General features: G+C 44.8%; 1 protein-coding gene across 1 annotated transcript in view; it reads left to right on the forward strand.

The window, feature by feature from the left end:
* Nucleotides 1–410: 410 nt before the first annotated feature.
* The window catches only part of LOC126203801 (quinone oxidoreductase-like protein 1), a 130,443-nt gene continuing 114,714 nt past the window's right edge, over nucleotides 411–16,139 (forward strand). The window contains exon 1 of the mRNA XM_049938168.1: nucleotides 411–622. Within this exon, the coding sequence (XP_049794125.1) occupies nucleotides 545–622 (78 nt within the window). The 5' untranslated portion in view covers nucleotides 411–544. The remainder of the gene's footprint in view (nucleotides 623–16,139) is intronic.

A 16,139-nucleotide genomic window follows, 5' to 3' on the forward strand; every position in this document is an offset into this window, starting at 1 on the left:
TTGGTGCAAATCTTCTGTCCACACGCAACGATCTATCTGCGCACATGTGATGTGCGCATACATTTGCGCAGACAGATCGTTGCGTGTGGACGGACCTTTAGTTTAAGCGCAATAGTACCATGTGCGAACGTCTCGCGCTGCTGACGCTTCTCGACAGTGACGTCACACGGAAGCGCCCGATCGCTGCCGAACACATTGGCCCAACCTTCTATGTAGCAACCTTGGTAAAATATAGGTTGTGGTAACAGGCAGATAGACTTGTAATGTAGCCTAATGTTTACGTTTGCGCCATATTTAATCGGTCGATCTCTCCCGAGCGCCAGTTGTACCGTACTCATTTTAGTCGCTCGTCGCTTCTGGTCGTTTCAGAGGTTGTCTATACCGAAGAACACATCGAGTAGAATCGCTGGTGGGCTTCTACATATTGTTTTGTTTTCTGACTACTGTCAAACTCGAATTGTGAGGGGGAGTAGCCGCCTCCTAAGGGCGGTAGGAGAATGTGTTGTTAGCAAAATGGTTTTGGGATTTTGATAACCTGCGTAACATGCCGCGACCAAAATCAGCCAAGTCAGTTTTCATAGAGAAAAATGATTCTTGTGTTCCTCGTATATTTCTCGAAGAGGTGAGTTTCATTTAGTTTTCTAAGTGATGGCTTCGAGGCTATATCATTGTCGGTCTCCATTAATTTTCCCAGTAGCTACTGAAATGTCATCGAATATGAAATTAAGATATACTTAATGCAAGATGTGACTAGTGACTTGTTGACAGTGTATCCGACGTTACATTTTATAACAGTTTATTGTTGTACCTCAATTTTCTCTTCCGTCAGTTTGGGGGGCACCTTACCACGATTTGTGTTGTTTCTCCAGTGCTGACAGTCGACGCTCCTTAGGTCTCTTTTCCATAGTGTCCAGATAGTGTTTTGTTGGTAGTTTCTTAAATTGCGGTAATTTACTCAGATCAAATGAAAATAACTTAAACGACAATTTGGATAGACTTCCGAGCTCACAAGAACCCGAGCTAATTGTGCTGTTTAAGTTTTGGTTGGAGCAATCCATCCTAGGGATATGTTGGATTAAGTTAGATCGCTACTTCAGAACTGAAGGCATCCGTGACTGTTCAATTTTAACCAAAGAAAATTGTAGGTACTAAATGCAGTCCACTTTCCTGCACTAGTAACAGCTAGAATGTTTCTAGTCTGACTGGACCTGACAATTGTCATACCCACATATAAAACTGGAGGCGGAAATTCAATCAAAAATGACAGTCCTATAGCAATAGTATCAGTAATATTGGAGATTATTCAACTTGTAACGAAAGACCAGTTAAATGGCGTTGCCTTAATTACTCAACCCATTAAGCAGGGTGCAGTATGAATTATGAAGTAGGTTGTCAACAATTAAGACATTTCAAGAAGTTACTTGGATTTTAAAGTAGGCAGAGCACTTTCGCCACACTAATAGATCTAACCAAGGCTTTTGACACTGTCTCACTTAGGAAAAGTTTAGAAACAAAAATCTGACCTTTTCAAAATAATATAGGTAGTCTAACAAGGCTCGTTGCTGGAACCTTCTTTTTAATTTTCTATATGAAAGATTTTCTTAATTTATTAGCATGTAAATTTGTGATGTGCGCTAATGATGTAACTTTAATCTCATAACGGTGATGTAGGCCTAAATGTTGTCAGAAAAATGATAGAAGCCGTGATGGAAAAGGAAAGTTGGTGCTTCCAGGAAAATATGTTGACAATAACCAACAATAAAATGGAACATATCTTCTTTTCCCCTAGAAATATTGATAATCAACTCAAGAACTCTGTAAAATTGTTAGGCATCTACCTGGATGTTAAATTGGACTGGAACACCCACCCAGAAGGGATTTGTGGTAAATTAGCTTATTATACCTTGTATGGAAACTTACATTGCATGTTGTATTATATTTGATCCAGTAAGTCACAGGAATGCAGTACAGCACATTGGATAATGGACAAATCAATATTTATGACTATACCAAATGTAAATCTATAATTAGAACTCAGTATCTGTAACATTTTTCAGTCTGTGTTCAGAGCACATTGAGATATGCTGGATTAGATGAGGAAGACACTAGAAGTGTCTAGAAAAGTAAAAAGATGGGATACATGTAAGTAACATTAGGCATGCTGATGATACTATCTTGAAGGCAGAAAGTGAAGAAGGGTTAAATAACTTCTTATTGAAGGTGAAGGAAGAAAATGCAAAGGGTGGTGTAATGCTGAATGTCAAGAAAACAAAAACTATGGCAACTCCAGCTGTCACTTTATGGCATATAGGAGGAGAAACAATGAAGATAGTTGATATGTTGTCTTGTTTCAGCTCCTAGATTTCTGTTGTTGGTGACTGCAGCCACAAAATAGAGGTGCTTGTTACTTGATAGAAAGAGATAAAGACATAATTTTAGCACCGAAGACCCATATAGTAAGGCCGATGATCTTTCCATTTGTGACGTATGGATGTGAGATGTGGACATAAGATAGGCTGCACAGCGAAAAATAGAATCTTTTTGAGTTGTGATGTTTGAGGAAACTCTGAGTTCCATAGACTACAAAGAGAACGAATAGGTCAGTATTGCAGCAAATAAAATCAGATTGCACTGTGGAAGGTTTGATACTGGTGTGAAACCTGATTACTTTGGACACTTAATGAGAAGGTATGATTCACTGAAAAAGACCTCAGTGCTGTGTAAGAAGAGCATTGCAAATAATGAGATAGATTGATGACATCACACATGTAATGGATTTCAATCTGGGAAGCCTTCAGGAGATAGTGGAGAACAGATGAAATTGGGGGAGTGTCAGACTCCATTTGTCTGCTTTGAACCATGTCATCATCAATATGGCGGAAATGTCTATTCTAAGGGTTTCCATTATGGTGCCTATGATGTCTCTTTATACACATGGAAACAAACACGAAAATACGTATAAATAAGACAATAACATCTCCCTCCAAAAATATAATCAAAGTAATGGGGCAGCCGCGGGAAATTGGAGGTTTTAGGGAGGGGACAAGCTAAATATAACAGTAAAAAAGACACCACTATCCCAAAACAAACAAAATGACAAGCAAAAAAACAAATACAAAATCTACAGGAACCGACACTTCCCTTGACCTATATAGGTCACAACGGCTGCTGACGATACCAAAACACTCAACGCCTACAGCAAAAACTACGAAAATTGGAATTGGGCATTTCTCTTGACCACAGCTGACGATACCAAAACACTAATACCTACATATAAAAGTATGAAAATTAGAATCGTTCATTTCCCTTGAACTATATAGGTCAACCATAACTATTGATACAAAAAAACCCACCACCTACTACTAAGAAAACCAAAACCACAACACTTCAAAAATTCATAAGTCAAACATCCATACATAATTAAAACACATTCAATACACAAAACATTACAGCTCTAGAAAAATAGACAAAAAAAAAAATTACTTACCAACCAACAAATGTCGGCACTGCAAAGTTGGTCGGCCATCTCTCTCTCTCTCTCTCTCTCTCTCTCTCTCTCTCTCTCTCTCTCTCACACACACACACACACACACACACACACACGAGGCCATCAGACTCAACAAGGCGACATCTACAAGCACGACCAAATCAAACTCCGTGCCGTTATGACTTCCCACACCACAACACCCTTAAGTCTTGGGTCAAAGCAGGCAGGTGAAATCAGACGCTTCCGTTGAACTGAAATTGGCATGTTTTAAATTGAGGGCCACAGAGCCAGAATCATGGTGAAGGGAAAGGAATTGGGGGGAAGGGGGGGAGAGAGGGAGAGGGAGGGAGGGGGAGAGAGAGGGAGGGGGGGAGAGAATTTACATTTATGAGCAGATGTAGAGGGAGGTGCACCGATAGTAATGTGGCACTAACAATGTTGTACATAGAAGTGGCACTACATCGACTTTTCACATGAGCATCATCACAGGTGCATCTATGGATGGAGACTATGAGGAGATCTAAAGCTTTGAGACAGCATTTATCTTGGTGGGGGGGGGGGGGGTTGTATAGCACATAGTCAATAATTAGGGTTCCATTCACATATGGGGTGTGGGAAGAATGGTTGATTGAGTGACTCTGTGCTTGCAGTAATTATTCTAATCTTATCCACGCAATACCTATGTGAGCGGTATGTAGGGGGTTGTATAACTGTTTCTTGAAACTTCGTTAAGAGACTTTTCAGGGTAGTTTGTCTATCTTTGAGAGTCTGCCAGTTCAGTTCCTTCAGTATCCCTGTGACACTTTCCCATGGGTCAAACAAACCTGTGAACATTCATGCTGCCCTTTTCTCTATTTGTTCAATATCCCATGTTAGTCCTGTTTGGTATGGGTGCCTTACACATTTGAACAGTATTTTAGAACCAATAAACCAAAGGCTGCTTCATCCACAACTGAGACTATGTGATCATTCTGTTTCATATCCGTACTAAGTGTTACACCTAGGTATTTTTATGAGTTACTGATTCCAACAGTGACTCACGTATATTATAGTCATAGGATACTATTTTTTGTTTTGTGACATGCACAGTTTTACATTTTTGAACATTTAAAGCAAGTTGCCAGTCATTGCCCCACTTCAGAAATCTTATTGATATATGACTGAATAATTATGCTGATTCTTTCAGGTAGTAATTCATTAGCGGTAACTGTATCATCTGCAAAAAGTCTGATATTGCTATTAATATTGTCTGCAAGGTCATTTATATACAACATGATCAGCAGGGGTCCCAACACACTTCCCTGGGGTGCACCTGAATTTACTTCTACATCTGGCAATGATTCTCTGTCCAAGATGTCAAGCTGTTTCCTCCCTAGCAAAAAGTCCCCAATCCAATCACAAATTTCACTTTATACCTTATATGATCGTACTTTTGACGTTAATTGTATGTGTGGTACTGAGTCAAATGTGTTTTGGAAATTAGTAAATACTGTCTCTACCTGACTGCCTTAATCCAAAGCTTTCATTATGTCGTGAGAAAAGTGAGAGTTTGGTGTCACATGGTTGCTTTTCTTTTTATTCCATGATGGTTGGCATTTAGGAGGTCATTCTAATCAAGATACCCCATTACTGTGTCTAGGTCATCTGCAACATAATCACTGTGATCACTGTGCTGACAGTCTGTGGTGCTAGAGACATCTTCACACTGTATGTTATGGTACTTGTGTTGCTGCAAACAACTCCATTTCGTGACCCAGGGTATTGAACACGCTGTACAATCCTGCTAAGCCGAGGTAACAATGTGTGTGTTCTGAGGCAATTGTTACGTGGTGCTGTTGAGTGATGAGTATGGCCATCCTGAAGCTATCGATTAAATATACTGTTGACAGTCTCAGTAGGCCGCAGTCCGACCACTGTTGAATTTCAACACTTGCTGGCCGACATTTCTCCTCTGTGTACTAGGCATAACAAGGTACTTCCACCAACAAACTACATACAGACATTATTTCGTAATGAGAAACCTGCTGCACGATTTTTCCTTATATACAGAATGTATCCCTGAAATGCCAATCAGTTGCATATTCAAGCATATAGAGCAGTTCATGCCCATTTGACTTCTGTTGCATGCTGTTGCAGTTTTAATGGCCAGAAGAGTAATTCCAATCTAGTGCTAGGGAAAAAACCAGCAGTGAGTAACTGGGAAACGGTAAATTTGGATTGAAATAATTATTGCAAGAATGGGCTGGATGATAGGTGTGGTTGCACACATAATGCTAGTGAAGGTTTTATATGTCCTCAGAACATAATAATTTTATTGAAATTGAGAATCAAAAGTGATGAAAAAATGTTAGTTAAATGATTTTGTAGATCACTTGTCTCTGAAACTACAATGGTGGCAGTGCTTTATGATAAGTTTGGAGAGTCTCACATGTTAGTTTTCCTGATCATGCGATGGTATTAGAACTTTTTAATCCTCCATCTACAGACTGAGATACATGCATAATAAGAACAGATGAAACAGGGAATTGTTCGAGATTGTACTAAATGTCATATCATAAAAAAATTCCTTAGCCTGTTCGGGAACTAATTGATCTTCTGATTAAAGGAAGAACCTAACTGCTTAATTTAGTTAAAATAGTATGAGAAGTGAATGACTATAAGGCTGTTATTGCATCGAGTACTTCAGGTATTAATAAGAATGTTGAAAAAGGTAGCAATGTTTCCACTTGGCAACTGCTTTATCAGATGACAGATAATGATGAAAGGGAGCAAAGAGTTATGTACAACTTTTCACAGAAAACTATATTTACACAGCTACCATTACTTTTCTGTACTTCAAGAATGATTTAAAACTAACTAAATCACAAGTAAAACAGTCACATTAAAAAGATTTCTCATATATGTGACCTGATGGGTAACACCAGAGGCCCCATGAGACAGTTGTATGTAGGGAAGCCACAGTGACAGAAAATTACAGAGAAATGTGGGGAGCTGTATAGAGCAATTAGTATTGGTGCAGGAACTGACCCTTACACTCAGCTTAAGCAATTGTAGCAGCCTACATATAAACATGTGGAAGGATCCATTATTATTTGATTGACTGATATTCAACAGTTGCAACTGTTAAATATATTGGAGTGTGCATCAAGAGCAATCACATCAAACTAGTTGTCGGAAAAGGAAATGGAAAATTGAGATTCATTAGTATAATAATTATGAAATGTAATGAATCCTTAGGAAATGTAATTCAGCCTCAAAGGAGGTACCTTACAGAAAACTTATGTGACCAATTTATGTTTATCATGTTGCACCCAAATCTGAGAGTAGGGCTGGCAGTGAAGTTCAACACTAAGGATTAAAATCATGTTTACTATGAACACCAATGGAAATGATCTTCTACTGCTATTTATACAAACATCAAATGGTCCAAAATTTGCAAACATTATAAACATATGAAATTTTGAGAACTTTCCAGGAATGATAAATACTAAGTAACAAATAATGTCTTTTGATTGGATTTTAACTGGTGACCCACATAACACCAGTCTGCATTGCTAAGTTCTCATTAGTCTTCTGTATGGCAGTACTGCCAGATAACATGTCTTCATTGTCTCACCCTCATTTTGATGAGCATCAGAGGTAGATCCCATGTCTCCTCCCTTCTCCCATTGCAGTTCTCAAGCAAGTCATCAGCTTCCTTGAACAAGAAGGCCCTCTTGTCGATCAGCACCTCCACGTTTTTGTAGGGCTTGATACAGAGGGCATGGGTTACATCTCAGCACTTTTGTCTTTTTGATGAAAGTTCATAATCTGTGACTCCGTATTGTGACATCCGACAAACAACGAAGGATATGGTCAGGCTTAAAGTAGAGCTTTAGTAACATTTCTAATAGTCCCACATACCACACTGGCGTAAAAATCCATACCAAGTCTACCATTCTGTATCTCACTGGTCGATGCTTAACATTATAGAGCTCTAGGTCCTTCTCCTCGACAATCAGGTCCTGTGTGCGAGCCATCTGACTTGCTTCTGTGGTACTTGTACTTGTGTTGGTGTTTCACATAGTCATCCCGAGTATTGTCCAACTGAAGCAAGAACAGTGTGTCCATTGTCATTTTGTCCTTGTGACTGTGGAGCAGAAAGAATGGTGTGAAGCCTGTAGTGTTTTGCTTCACTTTGTTTTATGGGAATGTCATATGGCCTGTACTGTATCCCAGTTTCTCTGTTCACCATCAGCGTATATTGAGAGTGTATTTGTCAATGTCTTGTTAAGGGGCTCTGAGAGGCCATTCATCTATGTGTGCTAGGTAATTGTCATTCTTTGGGTGACATCGGAGTGTGAAATTATGCCTGATACTAGTCTAGAATGTAAAACTTTCCCACAATCAGATGTCATAACTTGGAGTGCTTCACAATTCAAAATGGTGTCTTCTACAAGGAACTTTGCAATTACCAGAGCTTCAGTCATCAGCACAGCTTTGGTGACAGCGTAGCATGTGAGGTAAAGACTATTATCCATCGATTATTGTTAGTATGCTCTTTGATCTCCCCTGGAGGTTGATTCCAGTTTGTTGGAATAGCACTGCTGTGGGCAGAACTGGCACCAAGTTCCTCAAAGATAATTGTGATATGTGCTTCTGTTGATGCAATTCCTTACATTTACTGACACAGTATCTAATGGATCAGTAGAGACCTGGTCAGTGATGCCTGCATATAATTCTGTTTAGTCTTCATGAATCCCAGGTGACGAGATTTTGGAGCGTAGTGAGAACACTGCAAAATAGCTGGCCATAGATGAATTGGTATGATGAGCAACCATTCTCGCCCAGTCAGATTTTAGTTCCTCTTATATAACATTCTGTTTATTAACTGGAATTCTCCTTCACTCTGTCCCTCCTCCAAGGCTTCCAGGTTTTCAGCAATGCTGGATCATCCCTCTGTTCAGTAATAGTGTCATTTAATGCAGCAACGACTGAGATTTCATCCACACTGCTGTGTTCTGTTGAAGGATTCCAAGACTGTCGGTGTCCTTACATATGCACCAGCTTTAGCATACCATTTTGACATCTTACTCCTGAAGCCTCAGTTGCCATCTTACTAATCAGCCCAGTGTATCTTTTAGGCTTGTCAATAAGCATAGAGAATGGCGGCCCACCACATTGGTGGAAGATTTATGAAATAAATACAGCTAGAACTTTATGATGGTCTTAACAACTGTATAGTTGTAGAATACTGCATCTCTGGAAGCATAAATTACCATCTTTTTCGGCACCTTTCTGAATTTGACTAGGACTGAGCCCGTCCATAACCTGTAGCATCCATGTGAAATACTGCCTTGGCAGTATCGTCATACAGTGCAAGGACTGGAGGTGATGTTAGCACCTTCTTAAGGACAAGGAAAGATTTTTCTTGCATCTCATTCTGGGGGAAATTTGGAATCTCCCTTGAGTTGTTTTTGCAAGGGACATGCCTTGGTCCTATGTGGATCACTTGTAGTATGAGCACATTCCATGAAAGTTTCCCATATCACAATGCTGAGGAGTCAAAAACAATGTATGACTGCTCTTATTGGGTAAAGTGCACTTATGGTGTATTGCAGCTATTTTGTTGTGTAAGGTTGTTTGCAATTTGTTTTCATTGTACATAGCCAATCAGTTGATAGGATAAGGCAGACAGTGAGAATCGCTGAATATGATGATTTCTGTGGGCAGAAGATATGAGTTGGTTGTATGGTGAGTGCCACAATAACTTGAGCTGATCTGGTTATTATGGATTTCAAGGTTGCTTGTTGATTCGTGTATGATGCATGGGACTTAAAAGGGAAAGCAGGAAAGGTGTGGACAGGGGCCTAATCAGTTACAGTTGGTTGCACAGAAAACACATACACTTTATTTTTTTTAAAAACAAAACTCTCAACAATCATTTTTAAGATTTTACTACGCTGGTGGCTGAAAGCCTTGTTAGAAGAATTGCAAGTTATTGTCAGCTGAAGGCCACAAGCAATGTTACACACAATCAGTGGATGGAGGCCTGATTAATAAGGTTCGAAATTATTCGTTGGCTGAAGGCCAGAAGCAATTTCAAAATGCACAACGGCTGAAGGCCTGAATTACAAATGAGGGAGGCAATTACACATTAACAAATGCTAGGATATTTTCTTCTTAACAATCAAAATAACAAGCTATAGTAATGGCTGAAGGCTTATTAAGAAAAATTGCAAATTATTGGTCGGCTGAAAGCCACATACAATGTCACACAATCAACGGCTGAAGGCCTGATTAAGAAGGTTAAAAAATTATTTGTGGGCTGAAGGCCACAAGCAATTCCAGAACACACAAGGGCTGAAGGCCTGAATTACAAATAAAGTGGACAATTCCACTTTTAAAAATACTAAAACCCTTTCTAGTAATCTTAATAACTTGTAAGAAGCTATAGTGACGGTTGAAGGCCTCACTAAAACAGGATTGAAAATTGTCGGCTGAAGGCCACAAGCAATGTTACAAACAATTAACGGCTGAAGGCCTGATTTACAAGTGGGGAAGGCAACAACATGTTAAGACATTAGGGTAAATTTTAAAAAAAATTATGACAATTTGTCCAAATAAGACAAGAGTGATCCACAGACAGCACTCCCTGGATCAATCTGAGGAAGGTGACTACATCTGTATAAGCGGTGAGCCAGACAGCCAAGAGTTGTACTCACGTAACTGGATGGCAACTCATTCTAGGCGTAGCTTAAGTGCCGACTGACGGACTAACAAATCTGCCTAACGTCCGAACGTCCGATCACCGGTACAAAAATGGAATATTTTTAGGCAAGGGCGAAGAGATGGAAAGCACCATGTCTTCAGAAACACACCCAAGGCCAAAGGAAACACTAAAACCGAGGTAGACCTCCTAAAAACCTATGCACAGTACAATTCAAGAGGCTGTCAAAACTACACGCCATGTCGGACGGCTTCAACACGACGAGGAAAGGTACACTGCCAGAAAAGTACGCTAACCTCCAGATCAGGTAATTGGGGCGTTAGCGACCACAAGGCAGAAAATACCGTTGGTTGCACTTCACTAATAAGAGCAATACTAAATCCAAACTAACATCAAGGAGTAGAAGGCAGCAGACTCCACTTGTTGCGGTTGGTCTCACCGACCTTGGGAGCAGCAACAGGCAGACAACAACGAGATCTCAAAAAGTGTAGGTTTCAGTACTGGACATGGTTCACTCAACTTCAAACGTCCTGGGTTCGGTCATCGGCTACAGCCCCTCAGTCTGACAGTGCCTGCACACCACCGGCAGTCCCAGCCTGCCCAGCCTTGGGGACCTCCCTTCGCAAGTTCAGACCAGTGGAAAAGCGGACACCCGCAAGTGGCTGATACAACCACCGGTCGCTGGTCGTAGGGCCTCACGGGTGTTGTCCGTCCCCAAGACTGACCCAGTGAGGCCCTCCCAGGCTGAACCACCGATGCACAACGCTAGAAGCACAAAAAGAAAAAGGTTCCCAAGAATCCCGACATTGCGGTGGTACCCATCCCACCGCTTCCTACAAACTCAGCATCTGAGGATGAGGTCGAGATTCTGGCGTCTGCTGAAGACCTGGATCTCGCCGGACCCTCGGATGCAGTGGATGTCACTCGCATGGGTACTGAACCGGTGGCAGCAAGTGACCAAGCGGCATAATCTGCCTCCCCCGTCCCTTCACGCCTTTCTCAGCCATGGACGATGTCATCCTCCAGTTGAACTGTGGTGGTTTCTTCCAGCATCTTGCTGAGCTCCGACAACTTCTCAGCCTTCACCCTTTCTTCTGCATTGCTCTTCAAGAAACTTGGTTTCCAGCGATGCGAATCCCTGCCCTACGTGGCTATTGGGGTATTATAAGAACCGGGCAGCTCATGAAAGGGTATCTGGTGGCGTCTGCATCTATGTCCTTCACTCTCTTCACAGCGAGTCTGTCCCTCTACAAACACCTTTAGAGGCTGTTGCTGTTAGGGTGTGGACGCCACAGGCTGTTACTGTCTGCAGTCTCTATCTTCCATCAGATGGTGATGTCCTGCAGCATGTCCTGGCTGCGCTGATAGCCCAATTGCCGCCACCTTTCCTGTTACTGGGCAACTTCAACGCCCATAACCCTCTGTGGGGTGGGTCAGTGGCAACAGGTTGAGGCGCCACCGTTTCCATTTTAAATGATGGTGCCTTCACACATTTCAGTGTGGCACATGGCACGTACTCAGCCATCGACCTTTCGATCTGCAGCCCTAGCCTCTTACCGCCTGTCTAATGGAGTGTGCATGACGACCTGTGTGGTAGTGACCACTTTCCTATCTACCTGTCACTGCCACAGCATCACTCTTCTGGGCGTCCTTGCAGATGGGCTATGAATAAGGCTGACTGGGACTTCTTCTCCTCCATGGCCGCTATTGCGCCTCTTTCTAATGAAGCCATTGATGCGGTGGTTCACTCGGTCATCACCGGCATCGTTACTGCCGCAGAATCTGCCATTCCCCGTTCTTCTGGGTCCCCTCAGCGGCGGACTGTGCCTTGGTGGTCGCCTGCGATCGCCGAGATGATTAAAGATCGCCGACAGGCGCTCCAGAGTCACAAGCGACATCCCTCAATAGAACACCTCATCGCCTTTAAACGGCTGTGTGCGTGGGCCCGCCGCCTTATTCGCCAACCCAAGCAGGAGTGCTGGGAATGGTATGTCTCCACCATTGGCCTCCATATCTCTCCATCGTAGGTTTGGGCCACGATTAGGCGCCTCTATGGCTATCGGACCCCTGTCAGCGTCCCTGCGCTCTCACTGATAGGGGCAGTTTGTACTTACTCCGACGTAATTGCAAACCCCTTGGCAGAGCATTTTGCTCTGAGTTCCACTTCTGCGAATTACCCACTGGCCTTCCGCTCCATTAAAGAGCGGGTGGAATGTTGGAGCCTTTCATTTCACACCTGCCATCCTGAATCCTACGATGTTCCATTCAGTGAGTGGGAATTCCACAGTGCCCTTGCCGCTTGCCGTGATACAGCTCCCGGTCCAGATCGCATCCACTGTCAGATGCTGAAACACCTCTCAGTGGACTGCCAGCAATGCCTCCTCGACCTTTACAACCGTATCTGGGTCGAGGGTGAGTTTCCGTCGCAGTGGTGGGAAAGCATTGTTATACCCGTTTTGAAACCTGGCAAGAGCTCATTGGAGGTGGACAGCTACTGCCCCATTAGCCTCACCAATGTTCTTTGCAAGTTGCTCGAACGCATGGTGAGGTGGCGGTTGAGTTGGGTACTCGAGTCTCAGGGCCTTATGGCTCCGTCTCAGGGTGGGTTCCGTAAAGGCCGCTCTGCTGCCAACAGTCTGGTGAGCCTGGAGTCAGCCATCCGTATGGCCTTTGCCCGCCGTCAGCACCTCATCGCTGTTTTTTTTTGATATGCGGAAGGCGTACAATACGACATGGCGCCATCATATCCTCTCTACGCTTCATGGTTAGGGCGCCAGCTGGGGCGCCGACCAATCTACCCTCTTACGGCTCTACCAGGCGTTAATCCAGTCCCGCCTGGATTATGGGAGCCTGGCTTATGGTTCAGCATCCCCATCTGCGTTGCGGGTGATGGACCCAATCCTTCACAGCGGGATCCGACTTGCCACTGGTGCTTTCCGGACTGGCCCTGTGGACAGCATACTTCTGGAGGCAGGTGTCCCTCCACTGTGGTTACGGTGTCAACGTTTACTGGCCATTTATGCTACGCATGTTTGTAGCTTGACTTGGCATCCTAATTATCGTCTCCTGTTCCCTCAGTTGTCCGTCCGTCTCCCAGAACGTCGGCCCTGGTCAGGTTGCAAGACCGCGGTCCGCATCAGAGAGCTTCTCTCCGGGCTTGGGGTTTTCCCTCTCCCACCTCCATCCAGAGGCCTTCCGCCACCACTTTCTTGCCACGTATCAGGACTCTGGCGTTGTTTACACTGACAGGTCAATGGTTGCTAGTCGTGTCGGTTATGCTCTCACTCTAGGGGAGCATTACGAACAACATTCATTGCCGGCTGGCTGCAGCGTTTTCACTGCTGAGCTGGTCGCCATCTTTTTTGCCCTAGAGTATATCTGCTCCTGCTCAGGTGAGTCCTTCGTTATCTGTAGCAACTCCCTGAGCAGTTTACGAGCTATCGACCAGTGTTTCCCTCATTCTCGTCTGATGCTAGCTATCCAGGGGTCCCTCCATACTCTTGCCCGTTGCGACCGCTCTGTGATCTTTGTGTGGACCTCAGGCCATGTAGGGATACCATGAACATGTAGACCGCCTGGCCAAACAGGTCACCAGTAAACCATCTCTGGACATTGGCCTCCTGGAGACTGATTAGCGAGCATTCTTATGCCGCAAAGTTTTCGCACTTTGGGACACTGAATGGCGCGATCTGACCACACCCAATAAACGCCATGCTTTTAAGGAGACGACGACTGTGTGGCGGTCATCCGTGCGAGCCACTCGCAGGGACTCAGTTGTCCTTTGTCGCCTCTGCATTGGCCACACCCGGCTGACGCACAGTTATTTACTGCGTCGTGAGGACCCGCCTCTATGTCGCTGCGGTGCGGCTTTGACGGTGGTCCACATTTTGTTGGCCCCCCCAGGGGATCCACAACTCTTTTGTGGATACGTGCGTAGCGAGCACGGGACCCCGAGCTGATGTGGCCTTCCTTCCTTTCCGGGCTGCATACCTTCCCTTTCCGCATCCTTCCCCATTCCCCATCTTCGCCACCCCCCCCCCCCCCCTTCACCTCTGGCTCTTTCTTTCCCTTTCTCTGGGGTTATGGTTTGTGCCTACGTCCGGAGACGGACACTTGTACATATACTACATTCTTCGCCTTCATTCCTTGCTTGTAAGTCTTCATCCTTCCTTTGTCCTTCTCTTTTCCTTACCTCTTCTCTCTACCTTCTCCGCTGCGGCGTTTGAGACCTCTCTTCTTTCCTTTCCCTTTCTCTTTCTTCCTCCCTGTGCGTGTCTGAAGGCCAACCCACGCACTTCCATGCGTAGCCGGTGACGGGGTAACGCGTAATTCCCCGCCCCGGGTAGACAGGTAGGACACGTACGTACCCCCTGGTAACAGCCAGGCCCAGGGAGGGGTGATTACCCGAGCTGATACCTTCTGAAAGTGCCGATTGGTCCCTCTGTCCGTTTGTCGGGAGGTGTGACCTGAGGTGTGAACAATCACCTAAGGCGGGAGTGCCCTCAGAGAGGGCCCCCACAAGGGAGGAGCGCGCCATCGGAGACGCCGGTAATCATGGGGGATTCTTCCGCAATGGTTTCCTCACCTTCCACTATGTCTGCTCACAAACGTAAGTTCACTGAGTCTCAACCACAGTCAGTTCTTCCATCGTTGCCACAGTTCCTTGTTGTTTCTCGGTCTGACGAAGGTCACGACTTCTCCATGGTCAACCCTTTCATTATTCAGAAAGGTGTCGACGCAATTGCAGGTCCTGTAAAGTCTTGTTCCAGATTACGGAATGGCACCCTGTTATTAGAAACAGTCAGTGCCCTCCACACACAAAAATTGCTGCGTACGTCAGTACTACACACCTTCCCTGTCCGGGTGGAACCGCACCGTACCTTAAATTCCTCGCGTGGAGTCGTTTATACACGCTCCCTCGATGGACTGTCTGACGAAGAAATTCAGCACTACCTGTCTGACCAGGGCGTAACGGCTGTTCATAGGGTTATGAAAAGGGTTGACACGAACATCATTCCAACCCGCACTGTCTTCTTGACATTTGACAAAGTTCAACTACCATCGAAAATCAAAGCCGGCTATGAGATAATTTCCGTTCGCCCTTACGTCCCAAACCCTACGCGTTGCTATCGGTGCCAGCGGTTCAATCACACCAGCCAGTCCTGTTCCAATCCGGCCAAATGTGTTACGTGTGGCAGGGATGCCCATGAGGGTGCCTGTCCACCTCCATCCCCTCGCTGCATCAACTGTATGGGTGACCACGCCGCTTCCTCTCGAGATTGCCCCGTTTTTAAGGACGAAAAACTCATCCAGGAAATTAGGGTGAAGGAAAAGGTGTCGACCTTTGCTGCTCGAAAATTATTCGCCAGTCGACAGCCCACCGTGCCTCAGAAAGGAAACTACAGCACTGTCCTTGCTTCTCCTCGGCCAACAAAGGAGGCGGCCACGCAGACTTGCGACCTCACCTTTAGTGCCACGGTCGTCAGATCGGCCAGCACAAAGATCGCCCGTTCAACCTCACCACTTTCGCCTGCCCACTCTCTGGCTCACCCTTTGTCGAGTTCTGCTAAATCTCGAGCCCAAAAGTCAGACACCAAGACTTCGAAAAAAGAGCATACTCGTGAAGAGTTTTTACGTACGGCAACTTCCCAACCATCGGTTACTCCTTCCTCTAAACATCATACTTCCAAGAAGGCTACAAAGAAACCCAGTTCCTCTCCTTCTCCGCCAAGGCGTGTCCCATCTCCAGCACCACCTGGCGGAAGTCGCCCTTGGCCGTCTTCTGTGTCGCCGAGGCGCACTGCTGGCGGCCGATCAACCGGCCGGTCGCTGGTGGCAGGAGCTGCTCCTGACCAACCCATGGATCAGGATCTTCTGCCTTCGGCTGAATGCCATTCCATGCTGTCGGTCGCAAGCTCAGAGCAGTCGTTGAGTTGACAGCGA

This window comes from Schistocerca nitens, chromosome 9, assembly GCF_023898315.1.
Source record: "Schistocerca nitens isolate TAMUIC-IGC-003100 chromosome 9, iqSchNite1.1, whole genome shotgun sequence".
NCBI lineage: Eukaryota > Metazoa > Arthropoda > Insecta > Orthoptera > Acrididae > Schistocerca > Schistocerca nitens.